Source organism: Haliotis cracherodii, unplaced genomic scaffold, assembly GCF_022045235.1.
Source record: "Haliotis cracherodii isolate W230 unplaced genomic scaffold, xgHalCrac1.p SCAF_9, whole genome shotgun sequence".
NCBI lineage: Eukaryota > Metazoa > Mollusca > Gastropoda > Lepetellida > Haliotidae > Haliotis > Haliotis cracherodii.
This window is the reverse complement of record NW_027266343.1, coordinates 35370462-35387830: the sequence shown is the minus strand read 5'-3', so window position 1 is coordinate 35387830 and position 17369 is coordinate 35370462. Positions and strand designations below refer to the sequence as shown.

At 41.7% G+C, this 17369-nt stretch overlaps 1 protein-coding gene across 1 annotated transcript; it reads left to right on the top strand.

The window, feature by feature from the left end:
* The first annotated feature begins 367 nt into the window (after positions 1-367).
* LOC139452605 (cyanophycinase-like) lies at positions 368-12562 on the top strand. Its single transcript, XM_071234134.1, has 6 exons — positions 368-576; positions 2759-2994; positions 6968-7095; positions 8384-8510; positions 8780-8921; positions 12094-12562. The coding sequence occupies exons 1-6, from the start codon at positions 418-420 to the stop codon at positions 12541-12543; spliced, it is 1242 nt and encodes a 413-aa protein (XP_071090235.1). The 5' UTR covers positions 368-417; the 3' UTR covers positions 12544-12562.
* The last annotated feature ends 4807 nt before the right edge of the window (positions 12563-17369 follow it).

Genomic DNA, 17369 nt, shown 5'->3' with positions numbered 1-17369 from the left:
ATTATGATGTCAACATACTGTGTCAGCATTGCTTCAACAATAGTGAGGGGGCACAGGTAGCCCAGTCGTCTGAGGCTCCGCGATTCGCTGTGCAGAGTTGCGGCCCTTGGACACGCCAGAAACCTATGATTGTTCGAATCCCGGTTGGCCCCGATTATGTTTCTAGGTTTGTCGGCACATTGACTGAGTGGCAGTCTATTCTAATCACTATTTTACCTTTCACACTCTAAGGAATCTGTTTCGGCAGATATCAGTAATTGAGACTGGAATATTGGAGATTATTCTCTGACGTTGACGTAATCATATCTATCTATAAGTCTCTGCCAATCCTAGATACTGTCATCGACCCAGATAACAACCACCTGTGTTTACGCACCTGGACAGTGTCAGTGACTTCAGTCTACGTGCTCTACAGCGATGACGCAACTGCTGCTGTGTTTGGCGGCTGTTTGTGTCGTAGTCAACGCAGATGTTCGACTCCCGCAGTATACCAAATATGGCAAGAATCTTGTTCTTGGAGGGGGAGTTTTGATGGACGACAATGCGCACGTCTGGTCAAGGATAGTTGACATGGCGGTAAGGAGTATACAGCAGACATGGTGGGCCGTGTAGGGGATTCGGAGCTGAAATAACCAGCTCAATAACCACAAGAGCAAAATTGTGGCGTTAAACACCATTCACTCAATCAGTTATTCCCAAAATAATTAATTTTGTTTTTATGTTTTAGTGCATATTTACATAAACGTTAAGGTTAACGATAATGTTTGTGTAACCTTTAAGTCCTTAGGTTATAATTACGGTTTATTATTATTAATAATAATAATTATCATTAATATCAACTCTTTACGGAAAAGGCAGCTGAGTTCTCCACGTGCGTCTCACGTTATCAAACCTTTTGAACCTATTTCCTGTAACTCCGCAAATTCCTTTGGTCAAAACAATTTGGGCCTTAATATTAAATCGTTTCAAAACAAATCTGTTTACTTCTCTTTCGCTCTTTGATTCTACCCTGACCATATTCCCTAAATCAAATTAACCGCCCCTTTTAAGTGAAGGAAGGTCAACATTTTATTAATCTATTCAACAAATCGATAAATAAAAATATGTTCACATATAATGTACAATTCTTTGCTTTTAAATTACTTCATTGATTTTACGATTATTGAGAATGTCATCTCAAAATTGTCCCAAAGGCAGAAGCTTAGCATATTTGTCAGCGTTGGTAGCATTAAGAATAGTATATGTGTTGATACAGTTTAACCCTTCTTAGACTCACAATGAATAATAGATGTTTCTTCTTTGTTAGTTTATTTGAATTCGTTTTATCGACGTCTAGCATTATGCTTGAAATAGCAGGGTTGGGTGTAGGTGAACCTTGGACCATATATTAGTAGTACGGTCGTAGACATGATTGTATTAGAGATTGTAAACTGAAGAATAATTACTGTAGAAGTAGTAGTAGTCGTAGTAGTAGTAGTAGAAGTAGTAGTAGTATTAGTAGAAGTCGTGGTCGTTGCAGTAGTAATAGTGGTAGCAATAATAGTAGTTCCAGTAGTAGTGGTGGTAGTAGTAGTAGTTGTAGTAGTATTTAGCAGTACCTGTAGCCGTATTAGTAGCGATGGAGGTAGTGGTAGCGGTGGTGGTAGTAGTGATATTGGTAGTGGCTGTGGTGGTGGTTCTGGTAGTGGTAGTCGTGGTGGTGGTGGTAATAGTAGTAGCAGTAGCAGGAGCAGTAGCAGCAGCAGCAGCAGCAGCAGCAGCAGCAGCAGTAGTAGTAGTAGTAGTAGTAGTAGTACTAGTAGTAGTAGTAGTAGTAGCCTTGCTTCAAGGCTGAACTTAAAGAAAGGTAAATGGATGAGTAGTAATTCTATCTTCCTAATAGGCAAGTCTAGACATGTGGACAGTACATTTAAGGACTCCAGTCTCTTATAGGGACAACTTGTTCTTATTATTCACATAATCTAGAACTTAGGATTTAAGCCAATAATTATTGCCTTATAGACTTGTGCAAGTCTATTGTAGTAGTAGTAGTAGTAGTAGTAGTAGCAGCAGCAGCAGCAGTAGTAGTAGTATTAGTAGTAGTAGTAGCAGCAGCAGCAGTAGTAGGTACTGTAAAGTTTGTTGTAGTTGCGTCCTGTACCAGAGTTGCATCCCTTTGCCAAGAGACCTCCGAGTCTCAGATTCATCCTGATGGTATTCATGTTCCCACAGTTCATTGCCGTGGACCGTAGTGCCGCATATGGCAGCGGTCTGTATATATATATATACGAGTCTGTACCAGATAATCCAGTCACGATATTGTCAGCAACAATCCCACCCTGTCTGGGTACGATGACGTGCAATCAACCGAGCCTGACAACCCGATGCATTAAACCTCCTCCTACGGCCAGGTTAGATTAATTGGGATCAGGAGTCCCCATGGGGATATTCGTTCTTAGATTGGACGTGGCCTTAAAAGAAGTTTTTAACTGTCGCGAGGTAAAGATTTCTTCAGCTGGACAACCAATGGTTTGCCTGTACCATATGTCCCGCGTTTTTCAGGTGAACAATTAATATGCCTTTGCATGTGTTTGTGACGGTTGCACCGGTGATGCAAGGTACGCTCATCTTTCCACGAACACCTGGTATCATCACTAGTTGATACTGATTCATAAACACATGCTTATGATACACTCGGAATAGTACAAATGGTTTTGTCGCTTTTATTATTCCTAAAGTGATCCAAGCTTACTCATTCACTCACTCATCCACCTCACAGGGAGGCAAAGCAAAGGCGCGCATTGGAGTAATTTCAGCAGCGTCAGACACCCCGGCTACCTCGGCCAAATACTACGTGGACCTCTTGGTCAACAACTACACCGCCTTGGAAGCCACCTTCATTCCTGTCACTGTTGACGATGTCGCCAAAAATAGTGATCCGAATGTCGTCAAACTCATCAAACAGCAGACTGGATTCTTCATTTCCGGCGGGGACCAGATGCGTCTTGTGCAGGCGTAAGTAGAATGGGGGGCATATTTGTGTCGTGAAATCTCATAAAAATAAGATCTTAGAGCTCGCTACCGCTACACTGTAAAAAAATGTTATTTCAGCAGTATAAATGGATTAATTTTGGAGTGGGTGGTGGTAACTATAATAAGGTGAATGGTCTATCGAAGTAATCAGATATCCTTTCATGGTCACTTTCCTGTTATAGAGAAATACTATTAGTCATACAACAACTACGACCTCGATCTTTGATAAATCATGAGATGCTGATGTAAAGTTAGGATATTACTTCATGATTTCAAGGTTAACTTGTTACGAAACTTTGCCATCAATGATGCACAAGAAAGTTTTGTATGTATGTTCTTTTTGTGATCTCTTTTAAATTGAAGATGGGTATCATGTATTCTTCGTAGGGGCGGTCGGGTAGCCTAGTGGTTAAAGCGTTCGCTCGTCACACAGAAGACCCCGGTTCGATTCCCGACATGGGTACAATGTATGAAGCCCATTTCTGGTGTCCCCCGCCGTGATATTGCTGGAATATTGCTAAAAGCGGCGTAAAACCATACCCAGTCAGTCAGTTTAAACCTGGGCGGGATACGAACTTACGACCTATTCTTTTGTAATCCTTCAAGCTGTCACCTGTGCTACGGAGACCTGTCGTCACAAGTGTCAATTTGCCTAGAATATGTCAACCGTGTTTGGTGTAGTTGTAAATTATTATGTAAATCCTGGACCATGTTCGTTGTAAGTCCTGGTGGTATATGTGTTATACAAGTGCCACCCACTCGCTGAATAGTTTTTATTGCCACAGTCCCGTAACCTTTGTTTAAATATTGAACTGAATTTGGAGAAATTTCCAATATCCTGGTGAAGCAATACAAACCCCAAACAACTCGCCAGTGGATGTATGTCTGACTAATGGAAAGTTCCCGTGTACCCCCATTCTCCCAGTTTGGGGACGTTCGGATAATTGGAAGATGTTCGCCTAGTTGTGATATGTTCGCCTAGTTGTGATATGTTCGCCTAGTTGTGAAATGTTCGGGTAAATGGAAGATGTTCGCCTAGTTGTGATATGTTCGCCTAGTTGTGATATGTTCGCCTAGTTGTGAAATGTTCGGGTAAATGGAAGATGTTCGCCTAGTTGTGATATGTTCGCCTAGTTGTGATATGTTCGCCTAGTTGTGAAATGTTCGGGTAAATGGAAGATGTTCGCCTATTTGGGAGATGTTCGACCAGCTGTGAGATTGTGAAATGTTCGGATAAATGGAAGATGTTCGCCTAGCTGTGTGATATTCGCCTAGTTTGGAGACGTTCGCCTTTTTGTGAGATGTTCACCTATTTGTGAGATGTTCACCTAGTTGTGAGATGTTCGCCTATTTGTGAGATGTAACAAATGTTATATTTGGGATAACAGTTTCTTAGTATAGTAAAGTACAGATTCTTGTACTTTTTTGGGTTTGAGACCGGCACCTTATCGCCAGCACACAAAATCAGCGATCTAACCCACTGATCCACCGAGGCTTCCACAAATATAAAACCGCCTCCGTGGTCTAGTGGTAGAGCGTCCGCCCGGAGAGCGGAAGGTCCGGGGTTCGATCCCCGGCCGTGTCAGACCAAAAGACGTTAAAAGATGGTACTTGTTGTTACCCTGTCTGGCGCTCGGCATTAATGGGCTAAAACAAGGACTGGTCGGCTCGGAGTCAGTATACTGTGTCTGAGTGGGTTATTCATGTTAAACTGCGGCATGGTATCTCAGTGGGCTAGCACTATAAATCGGCATCAGTCCGGACTAGTACAAGCATCCACACACACACACACGTGCATGCACGTCGCTATATAAATGCAATAATCTTGGACGCGACGTTAAACCTAATTTCACCTCACCCACCTCACCTCCACAAAAATGAAAGTCCGACAACAGGTAGTCTAGATCACGTACTTTGAGTACCCCTTAAACAAGTATAAATTGACACGGCTCCCATGGCCGAAAGCTATGAATACACAATGCCATTTAGAAAGTGGTCAAATGTAACAAATGTTACATTTGGGATAACACTTTCTTAGTCAAGTTTAGATTCTCGTACTTTTTCGGGGTCGACACCCGTCAGGGATTCGAACCCACACTTGCCAGAGTGAGGCACCTAATCACTCTAAATGGCATTGTGTATTCATATTTGTGAGATGTTCACCTAGTTGTGAGATGTTCACCTAGTTGTGAGATGTTCACCTATTTGTGAGATGTTCACCTATTTGTGAGATGTTCACCTAGTTGTGAGATGTTCACCTGGTTTTGAGATGTTCACCTAGTTGTGAGATGTTCACCTAGTTGTGAGATGTTCACCTGGTTTTGAGATGTTCACCTAGTTGTGAGATGTTCACCTAGTTGTGAGATGTTCACCTGGTTTTGAGATGTTCACCTGGTTTTGAGATGTTCACCTATTTGTGAGATGTTCACCTGGTTTTGAGATGTTCACCTAGTTGTGAGATGTTCACCTGGTTTTGAGATGTTCACCTAGTTGTGAGATGTTCACCTAGTTGTGAGATGTTCACCTGGTTTTGAGATGTTCACCTAGTTGTGAGATGTTCACCTAGTTGTGAGATGTTCACCTGGTTTTGAGATGTTAACCTGGTTTTGAGATGTTCACCTGGTTTTGAGATGTTCACTAAGTTGTGAGATGTTCACCTAGTTGTGAGATGTTCACCTAGTTGTGAAATGTTCACCTAGTTGTGAGATGTTCACCTAGTTGTGAGATGTTCACCTGGTTTTGAGATGTTCACCTAGTTGTGAGATGTTCACCTAGTTGTGAGATGTTCATATAGTTGTGAGATGTTCACCTGGTTTTGAGATGTTAACCTGGTTTTGAGATGTTCACCTAGTTGTGAGATGTTCACCTAGTTGTGAGATGTTCATATAGTTGTGAGATGTTCACCTGGTTTTGAGATGTTAACCTGGTTTTGAGATGTTCACCTGGTTTTGAGATGTTCACCTGGTTTTGAGATGTTCACCTGGTTTTGAGATGTTCACCTAGTTGTGAGATGTTCACCTAGTTGTGAGATGTTCACCTATCTGTGAGATGTTCACCTAGTTGTGAGATGTTCACCTAGTTGTGAGATGTTCACCTGGTTTTGAGATGTTCACCTGGTTTTGAGATGTTCACCTAGTTGTGAGATGTTCACCTGGTTTTGAGATGTTCACCTGGTTTTGAGATGTTCGGATGATTGGAAGATGTTCTCTTTGTTGCACGACTCCGACTTTCATAAGCATTATCAAAGAGTGATGATACCAGGTGTTCGCGAAAAGGTGAGCGTATCCTGCCCCACCGGCGGCACTTGGTCACCTAAATTAAACACGGGAACATGAATGGTACATGTCAAAATAAGGAATTGCATCCAACATCATTTTCGTCATTGATGCGTCAAATTTGGAAATGTGACCCACATGTCTACCATAAAACTCTTCGAAAGCTTTACTGAGGCCTTGAATGTAACCTTGATCAAACAGCTTCTGAGCAAGAGCCGTATGAAGCTCTTTGAAATCGTGGTAGAAAGAGCATGCTCGATTGTATCTCAAAAGTTGTGAAATGTTAACACTAAAGGCTGGAGCTGCTGGAATATTTTCGTCATGAAGGGAAAGTTGACTATTGGACAGTTGAAGTCATCCCTCTTGTCATACAGTCTTGTGAAGAGTGTTTCGGCACTCTGAATCTTTATGCAAGGATCTAAAAAGGATGAGGATGAAGCGTGTCACAGGCCTCCTCTGTTCCTAGTTCAGGGGCAGGAACGTATCTTAATTTTGAGTTTGTTTTCAGGATGTGTTACTGTGTATAGAACACCCGTCGTCGTCACCATGGAAACAACCTGAACAACGCCCAATTAACAGTACTAAATGTGATAAGGACTACATTCTGAAGGTAATGCAAGACTCTTGGGGTAAAGTTTCCTTAAATCGTCGTTCACATCGCCTTCATTTCCTTTGAGCAGGTACATGATGGCGGGCAACATTCCGTCCCCGGCTCTCCAGGCCATTAAGGATCAGTACAACGGTGGTGCTGTCATATCCGGTTCCAGTGCTGGCACTGCAATTCTCACCGCTGGTCCCATGGTAACGGGTAAGCATGCAGGAGTGTTACCTACATGATCATGTCATGCATATAGGTGCTTCCACCTGCTGTCATCGTGCACATGCAGGAATGAAATGTGAAACAGGAATCACAACACTTGCCCTCATGAGGTGAACGGACATGCACGCACTTAAATGAGTTCACTTTGCAATTGCGAATGCCGTAAGTCAGTGAAGTTGAAATCAATGAACAGATGTGAATGAGATATAGTCAAAGTTCCGATGGCGTGCAATCGAACAATGAAACCCAAACGATTGCCATGGGATCCTAGAAGGGACATTGTCGCGTTTTCGCATTGTTTCCCTTTAGTAAAATAAAAAAAAATGATTACCCAAGGCGCGACAACGCAACAATGCGACAAATGGGCAATATTGTTGTGCTTTGCTTTTGTAAAGGGCGATAATGCGACAACGCGAAAACGTCTCTTCTAGGATTCCATAAACTGCTGGGTATATTTCCTCATGTCAATAATATTTTGAAGAGATAGAATCCTAAAAGCAATAGTTTACACCCTGTTTTCGTATGCCTGTCTGTACAGGTGAGGTGAAATGAGGTTTAACATTTTACGTTATGGGTCAGTGGTTGATGCGAAAACACAATGGAGGTGACTTTGGTATAGGTACCATACAAATGACTACTATGTTTACGAGTGCAAGTTCTGGTAATCTGAAACATGGTTCTCCACATCTAGACTAGCTACGTGGTCTAGTGGATAGAGCATCTGCCAGGAGAGCGTGAGGTCGTCGGTTCGATTCCCAGTCGCGGAATACCAAAAGGCGTAAAATGATGGCACTTTTTATTACCCTGCCTGGCGCTCGGCATTAAGGGCGAAAATAAGAATTGTCGGCTCGGAGTCAGTATACTGTGTATGAGTAGGGTATTCATGTTTAACTGCCGCATTGTATCTCAGTGGGCTAGCACTATAAAATCGGCATTTGTCCGGATGATATCAAGCAGACAGACACACACACACACACACACACACACACACACACACAGACGCACGCACGCATGCACGCACGCACGCACGCACAGAGAGATAAAGACATACAGTTGTGTTGACCCGCTGGTGGTACTTGTCTTGTGTTAACCTTGTGGTGGTACAAGTCTTGTGTTGACCCGCTGTTGGTACAGGTCTTGTGTTGACCTTGTGGCCTGCATATTCTGTACGTACGTCGCTATATAAGTGCAGTAGTATTGAATGTGACGTTGAAAACCATTTTACCTCACCACCTCGCCTCCTCTACCATCTAAGATAACCATCTCGTTCATCAAGGCGGAAGCAGTTGGGACGCCCTCCGTTACGGAGCTCAGGAGTCGTTGACTCACTCACACGACCTCACCTACAGGAAGGCAGGGGGCTTCGGAATCTACCCCGAGTATCTTCTCGACACCCACTTCAGGTATACCACAGGGAATCACAATGGGTCTTTACATGACAACAGGTTAGGTAAGGTAACAGTTATGTCAGCCAAATTAAACTACCTTAATATACTTTGATTTATTGTAACGTTGGTTTCTATAGGGACAGTTTGTCGGACTACACTTGAATAGTTCTCCTGGCTGTGATCTGTAGGAGCAATTTGCAGGTGTTTGATTGTACGACTATGCCCGCCGATAATTTCAATAGCAACATCATTTGTTATCAATATCTAGTATTATACATTTTCAGTAATCGAGGCCGGGAGGGACGCATGATTCGCCTGCTGTCGGACACACGGCACATGTCCAACGGCGTCAACTACGGCCTCGGCGTCAGCGAGAACACGGCGCTTGTCGTCACTCACGTCGGCACTAACAACGAACTAGGGGAGGTAATCAATAAATATTTCTGCTCTGAATAAGAGTCCAAGTCGCTCCAAAATTTAAATACCTACATACTTTCTTCACGAATAGGCCACAGGCAAGCAGTACACATATACGATCAACGCAATCAATACATTCAACCAGTCCCTCACTCACCCACATAGATATGAAATATAGTAGAAAAGTCTGCATATGAGTAATTTTCACACACACACACACACACACACACACACACACACACACACACACACACACACACACACACACACACACACACACACACACACACACACAGAATCAAATGTTGGATGAACAAAGTAGTATTCTGATATATACATATTTCTTAATGATGCATCTGCTGGACATACAAGAAGGAAATACTCATCCTCATCTACATCACATACGAATTCGTTCTTTTCTCCGAATATTGTATATCGTACAGTTTCAACCCAAAGTTAATGCGAAGAATATCGAAATATAGTTTGAGCTGTTCTTGATTTATTGACATTTGCAATAGGCACATAATATCCCATCTTCCCGTGGCAAGAGAGTTAACTGACTTTAAAAGTCCAGTTTCCACAGTGCCAAACTTGGCTGGAATTACTTGGCTCTATCGTAGCGTTACCAGTGTCTATTACCAGTTATGTCCCTTCTAAGCCTCTCCTATGGACCAATCAGATTTCACCTCTAGTATCACTTGCGTTTGCTTCACACAAAATGGTGGCGCCCGATCTGATCGATAATCAAGACTTATATTGTGATAAAACGGGTTTTTACATAGCGAAATGCATCAAATCATGTGAGCACCTTAATTAAAAACATGAAAAGATTTGGGAAATATCTGCTGACAATGAGTCGGCGGTGCACATTCTTTGCAAATCGTGCAATCGACCGAAATCTGCATGACAGTTTACGAAGCGCGATTTTGATTGGACTATGCATAGACTCGTTAGTCCAGCCTAGTCCTGCAAGGGTGGAAACTGGACTTTTATGGTCAGTTAGCTCTCTTGTCTCGGGAAGATGATAATATCCAGTGTTTGTATGCGTTTCCATATCCTGCTAGCAATGCATTTATTTCAAAGTATTAAGGATTGAGCCCAATTCTGTTAGAAATATATCCTTCAGTCTGTGCGTTCGTGTCATGACATATAAAGATTTAGATACTAATGCTGATGATTCTAAACACAGCCATATCCAACCTTATACAATAATACATTTGTTCAAATAAATTACTATTTCCAAATTTACGTCATATTTCCTGTGAAATGTATTAATACTTAATAACCTTAATGTAACCGTATGTAACATACATACATACATACATACATACATACATACATACATACATACATACATACATACAAACATCGAATATCTTGAAAAAATATTTGTCATATCTGCAATGACCAAGAGCGATGATTAGTGAAAAAAAATCTAAATAATTATAGACAGGTCTGTTTTTTTATCCCCTGTATAGAACTTGTTTTCATTAAATGCTATATATATCTTTCCAACATTTTTAAAGACTGTGATTTTTGTTTCACAAATCTGTCTCAGTAGATTAATTCTAGAAAACAAAATTATGTTATCTGAAAATGGTGGTCAGAACAACTGTGTAATATGTGAAATATAATTATGTGTGCCTGTCTTGAATTATGGTAGATAATTCGTTTATAAAGAAAAGGAACAGGAATGGATTTCATAATGACCCTTGTCTTACTCCGGGATGACTACATTTTCCTAAATATTACATACCAACTTAAACCACGGGTATTTAGAATTCGAAGGTTCGGTAATGTCTTTCTCAGCACAATATCGAAGGCCTTTCAAATGTCTACAAAGAGAACATAAAATTCCCAGTTCTTTAAATACATTTCCACAATACTTTACTTTATTAAAAACATGTAATCGACACTTATTTAAATCTACTTCCACCTTGGCCTGTATTATTGTAGGTATCTTGCTGTTTCATTAGAACCTTGTTAGAGGTACTACTTTCAAGTGAGACTTGCTGAAAGGTTTTACATTTGAATTCTAAGACCGGCCTGGGGGTTTTACATTTGAATTCTAAGACCAGCCTGGGGGTTTTACATTTGAATTGCACGACATAGATTTAACCGTTTTAATTGTAAGACCTGGCTGCCCTTCGTGAAACGTTTGTAGTTTTTCCCACTAGTAAGGTCGAATTTGGAGGTAAGACATTTAAGCAAGAAGTAGGCATCCCCATTGGCACCAATTGCGCTCCCCTTCTTGCTGATCTGTTTCTTTATGCATGTGAATCAGAATTTCTGTTCGGATTTGCAAAGTTAAAACAAGGTCATTTGGCCAAGAAGTTTAAATTTAGCCTCAGGTATATCTATGATCTGCTATCGTTTAATAACAATCAAACAGTCAATTCCCTTCATTCCAAGTTACCTTTCATCTGTTTCATATTTAGATCTATGCATAAAGATTCAGAGCGACAAAACACTGTCCACAAGACTGTATGACAAAAGGGATGACTTACGAATATGGGTTTTGTCGCTATTAATGTGCATCTGATGATGATTATTTCTCATTGAACCACCGGAGCAGGTATTGAAACGGTGCTCAATCGTGTATGTCATGACTACAGTTGTCTGCATGCTGCACGTGGTCTTTCCCTCTCCCGCTTCCATTAAATTCGTTTTATACAGCGACTACGGAATTGTTTCACTATAAAGTACCCCTGTGTTTTGCTGTCTTTTTGGTATTTCTTGCATTTAGACGTTCATATAAGTATATATTGGGTGATTATACTTGAGTGATGTGATTGTGGGTTCGAATCCCGGTTCGCCCCGATTATGTTTCTAGATTTTTCAGCACCATACCCGTGCTCGTGGGTTTCACCGAAATGGTAAACGTCTGAGACCTGCATCATTTCGGACTTTCCTCCCACATTAAGTTGACATGCTGTGATATAACTGGAATACTGTTAAAAGCAGCGTTAAACCCTACTCACCCACTCACTTGAGTGATGTGTTTTGTGTGATGTCTCTCTTTAGAAAAAAAAAAAAATCAACCGAGGGTTTTCCGGGTAATTTTGCTGATTGCGGCGTAAAACAACACCCCAAAACAATTTATGCATGTTTTTGTTTCCTATCCCCTACTATCCTCTTGCTATTTATTTTCCAAAGATAATGTTTATTACTTTGTTGATAGGTATTTGGTGAGCTCGGCGTTACTTTTTTCGACGTCTCCAAATCCTACACCGATCCGGCAGAGCGCTACTACAGCTTGCGCAACGTGTTTGTATCCTACCTGACAGAGGGCGACAGCATCAACATGAAAACTCGCAATGTCACCTTCTCCCCCAACAAGACACCACTTCTTGGAAACGAAGGCTATGACCACGCCCTTACATCTAACGACATCTTCTTCGGGGAGGGAAGCCATCACCGAAAAACCGAGTTTCTACGTGTGGCAGCTAGCCTGTTCGATGCGCGGAAAGATACAATGACATTCGGAGATACACATCTCACGCACCCACAATTCCGTGTAACTATGTCAAAAACCGGAACTGACACGGAAGGTTATGTTGAGCGACATGGGGACTTCCATTCCGATACGCATTCATATAAGAATATGTATGTAGAAATTGGCGAAATATGATTAAATATTTTTGGTCTTAGTATGATTAGATCGCCTCCGTGGTCTAATGGTAGAGCGTCCGCCCGGACTGCGGAAGGTCCGGGGTTCGATCCCCGGCTGCGTCATAGCAAAAGACGTTAAAAGATGGTACTTGTTGTTACCCTGTCTGGCGCTCGGCATTAAGGGGCTAAAACAAGGACTGGTCGGCTCGGAGTCAGTATACTGTGTCTGAGTGGGGTATTCATGTTAAACTGCGGCATGGTATCTCAGTGAGCTAGCACTATGAATCGCCATCAGTCCGGACTAGTACAAGCATGCACGTCGCAATATAACTGCAATAATCTTGGACGCGACGTTAAACCCCATTTCACCTCACTTCACTCACCCTGGCACTGCAGCCTAGTATGTTGTGGAATGTGATGTCCCAGTGTCGGCCACGCTCCGCCACAAAACCCTCGTCCCCCCAGATCACACTCTTCATCTTATTGTTGATCTTCTCAACTGAAACAAACAAAAATGTCATGAAATTTTCTTCCACTCAATTCCAAAAATAGACACAAAAGAGGTGACATGTATGGAATACTGTAAGGGACATTCTCGCGATCTCGCATTCTCGCGATCTCGACCTTTGGAAACGAGGTAAATATGCCAAAAACACGAGAATGCGAGATCGCGAGAACGCGAGATTTGGCCAAAATACGAGATCGCGAGAATGTCCCTTACAGTATTCCATAGACATGGGACTTGGATGGTAAAATCTCAAATCGTTCTAGAGACATTCATGTGGTTTCCTTCACCTAATTGTTGACCATACTTTGCCAGGTAATGATTAGGAAAATCTCGGTCGGAATTTTGCTTCATGTAAGCTCAAACATTTGCTTTAAGAAGGACCCTTCTGAAACAATGAGGGGCGGTCGGGTAGCCTAGTGGTTAAAGGGTTCGCTCGTCACGCCGAAGACCCGGGTTCGATTCCCGACATGGGTACAATGTGTGAAGCCCATTTCTGGTGTCCCCCGCCGTGATATTGCTGGAATATTGCTAAAAAGCGGCGTAAAACCATATTCACTCACTCACTCACTCACTGAAACAATGATGTAGTGCCGCAAACACTAATTTACTTAATTACAGAGCAATTAAAGTCAACACAGCAACTTAACCCCTGAAGATCCGGGGTAGAATAGGTCTTCATCAACCCATGCTTGTCGTAAGAGGCGACTAATGGGATCGGGTGGTCAGGCTCGCTGACTTGGTTGATGGATGTCATCGTATCCCATTTGCGTAGATCGATGCTCATGATATGAATCATCTGGATTGTCTGGTACAGACTCGATCATTTACAGACCGCCGTCATATAGCTGGAATATTGCTGAGTGCGGCGTTAAACAAGACACAAACAAACAAGTTCGGCAAGATTGGAAACTGGTCTTTTAAAGTCAGTTATCTCCCTTGCCTCGGGAAGCTGGTCCAGCACCTATTGTTACAGGTACAAATTCAAAGGTGATTAAGGAGGTATCTCGAATATGATACAACTGAGTTTTCTGATTTCCCGATCTGCCAAAGCAGCAGGCTTAGGTGTAAAACGCCCAGTATCTGTCGATGCTAGCCTGTTCCCACTGGGGGCGGTCGGGTAGCCTACTGGTTAAAGCGTTCACTCGTCACGCCGAAGACCCGGGGTCGATTCCCGACATGGGTACAATGTGTGAAGCCCATTTCTGGTGTCCCCCGCCGTGATATTGCTGGAATATTGCTAAAATATACTCATACTCACTCACTCACTCACTTTTCCCACTGCTGTACACAAAACTATTTTGAGAAACAGACACGACCGAACATAAACTACCGGACAAAAGAAAATATACATCCGTGTTTGATGATGGCCAAAATGAAACAAACAAGAAAAGGTTATTAAATGTCGATGTGAGTGATACGGGTGTCATAGTTGTGTTTTGGACCGTACGTTTCCAATTTACAGGTTTACAGCAATATTTGTAATCTTATTTCCAAGTGTATACTTTCTTTTGTCCGGCAGTGTATATCACGGACACGAGTAATAACATCGAAACAGAAAAACCAGTTGTTAACAGTATGAACAGCAATGAACGCCAGATATACACAATAATCAAGAATACGCATTTTAATCATCCGATCCTCGTTTTAGTCGTTTTTTAGTCTAGTATCGGATTCGTGGTCTTTAATTTATGCAGGATATAAATTATAACAAGGCATGGCGGCTTAACTGATGATGGAAGAATACCGCAATAGAAGCAGGGTGAGGAATACCACGTCGGTAAAACCCACGAGCAGTGTCCGAGGATCATAATTGGAGAGAATCCCACCACAACATAAAGTGAGTAAAGTTTAGAGCAGAACTCGTTGTTTTATCATCTCTAACTGACCAATTTAACCATTATCACAGGGTCCGAATGATCAAACCTCATTTAATTAGTAATATTCAAAGAACTTAAGTAAGTAGGATGTTTGAACAGTTCTTTGAAAAATCAAAAAGATATTCGAGTACGCTTTATCTGAACTCTATAAGACCAACCCTTGCGTGATGCATGTTTCATAACAAAGCCTTTCGCAAGTGCACTTATAAAATGTCAGGGGGAAATATAATTTCTTCTGGGAGCAAAACAACCATATTTCTCAGTCAGCTCACTATTACTTCCCAGGTTGATGAGCACGTTATGGACAAAAGTGCCATTGTTAAAAATACGTTTCTCTCTCTATTTCTTTCTTCTTTAAACGAAGAGTTCCCTAAACACAAGTAGGTTATAGTTTCGCCTATGTTAGAGCATGCTGTTCTTGGATAACATTTTAAAAACATTTCAATAACACTTTTCTGGCATAACATTGCTGCAGCGTGTTGAAAATATTGTGATAACATGCTATGAAATAGTTTCGCCTATTTTATGGCATGATGTTCTTGAATAATATTTTAAAATCATTTTAATAACATTTTGAATAATTATGAAACATTTACAGCTAATTCGGGTTATTTTACATATGTGTACTCAATGTATTTAAAACATGATGATAACATTTCATGAAATATGTTCTGGCAAAACATTTCTGCTACGTGTTGAAAACATTGTGACGTGTTAGCTGGGTTAATTGTATAGATTCCAGACTGAATAAAACACAAATGTCCCAATATATAATGGATTAACTGCATGTATTAGTCTTGATGTTAATATTTGTTTTAATTGTTAATTCCATAGATGAGTTAGCCTGTACGTGGGCGCGCGGTTTTCCTCTTTCGTCACGTTGTATGACACGATTATTTACAGACCGTCGTCATATAGCTGGCATATTGCTGAGTGCGGCATTAAACAACAAACAAACAAACAAAACAACTAGTGACACGTTAATAAACAAGCCTCTCCCATTCTCTGTATTAGCGGTGAGACTGATTGCATTAGATTGACGCTTCACATAGTGCAGCTTATCACTGAATGTCAATGCTGTAGCCAGACAGAACACATAATGATTTGTGACCGCCTCCGTGGTCTAGTGGTAGCGTCCATCCGGAGAGCGGAAGGTCCGGGGATCGATCCCCGGTCGCGTCATACCAAAAGACGTTAAAATATGGTACTTGTTGTTACCCCGCCTGGCGCTTGGTAAACTGCTAAAGCAAGTTGGGTATCCGTTAAACTGCGGCATGGTATCGCTATAAAATCGGCACAAGTCCAGACAAGTACAAGCAGCCACACACACACGTCCATGAACGTCGCTATATAAGTGAAATAATCTTGAAGGCGACGTTAAATACCATTTCACCTCACCTCACATAATGATTTGGCGATTCGTTAACGCAAAGTGTGTTTCTGACATGGTAATGTCAACAGTATGACATGGTTTGTGATTTTAAGGCACTTCAGACGATCTTGTGCTGTGAACAACAGCAATCACGTCACCTGTTAATGCAATGGCCTCAGAAATATTTTAAATCAATACAGTATATCGGGAACACGACAAATGACGACCTGAAACATCACGGAAATGACCGAGTGGTGGTGCAAAGGTACGTGAAGAATGTTTGAATGATACCAATACCACACAGCGGTTAAATCAAATGGGCTTGTAAATAGAGTTTTTTTCAAAAGAAGTGCGACTTAAAAGAGTCAAATTGTAGAAGAGCATATTTAGAGGGTATATATTTGGATTCGCTGTGCAGAGTTGTGTCCCTTGGGCACGCCAGGAACCTATGATTGTGGGTTCGAATCCCGGTTCGCCCCAATTATATTTCTAGATTTGTCAGCACCATATCCGTGCCCGTGATATTGACCAAAGTGAACGTCTGAGACCTCCATCACTTCCTCCCACATTAAGCTGACTCACTGTGATGTAACTGGAATAATGTTAAAAGCGCATTAAACCCAACTCACTCATTCACTCATTTTGAAATAATGTCTTATTGTTTGATTTATTCAATAAAACAACATCCACCATTCAAATGGAACCGGTCGATACGGCACAACACCACACAGACGCCAATATCTATCTACATTGAGAGGATATTTCATGTGTCGAGTTAAATGAGAAATTTACAGTTTATAACGAAACATTTTCGAGAGATAAACAAACGGCAAGAAGTGAAATTAACTCCACAAATGACCGTCTATCATTATTATGTCTTGTCAACAAACAATATCAAATTGTGTGTGTGTGTGTGTGGGGGGGGGGGGGGGGGGGGGGGGGGGGGCACTGTTGGCCCAGTCGTCTAAGGCGCCGCGATTCGCTGTTCAGAGTTGCGTCCCTTGGGCACGCCAGAAACCTATGATTGTGGGTTCGAATCCCGGTTCGCCCCGATTATGTTTCTAGGTTTGTCAGCACCATACCCTAGC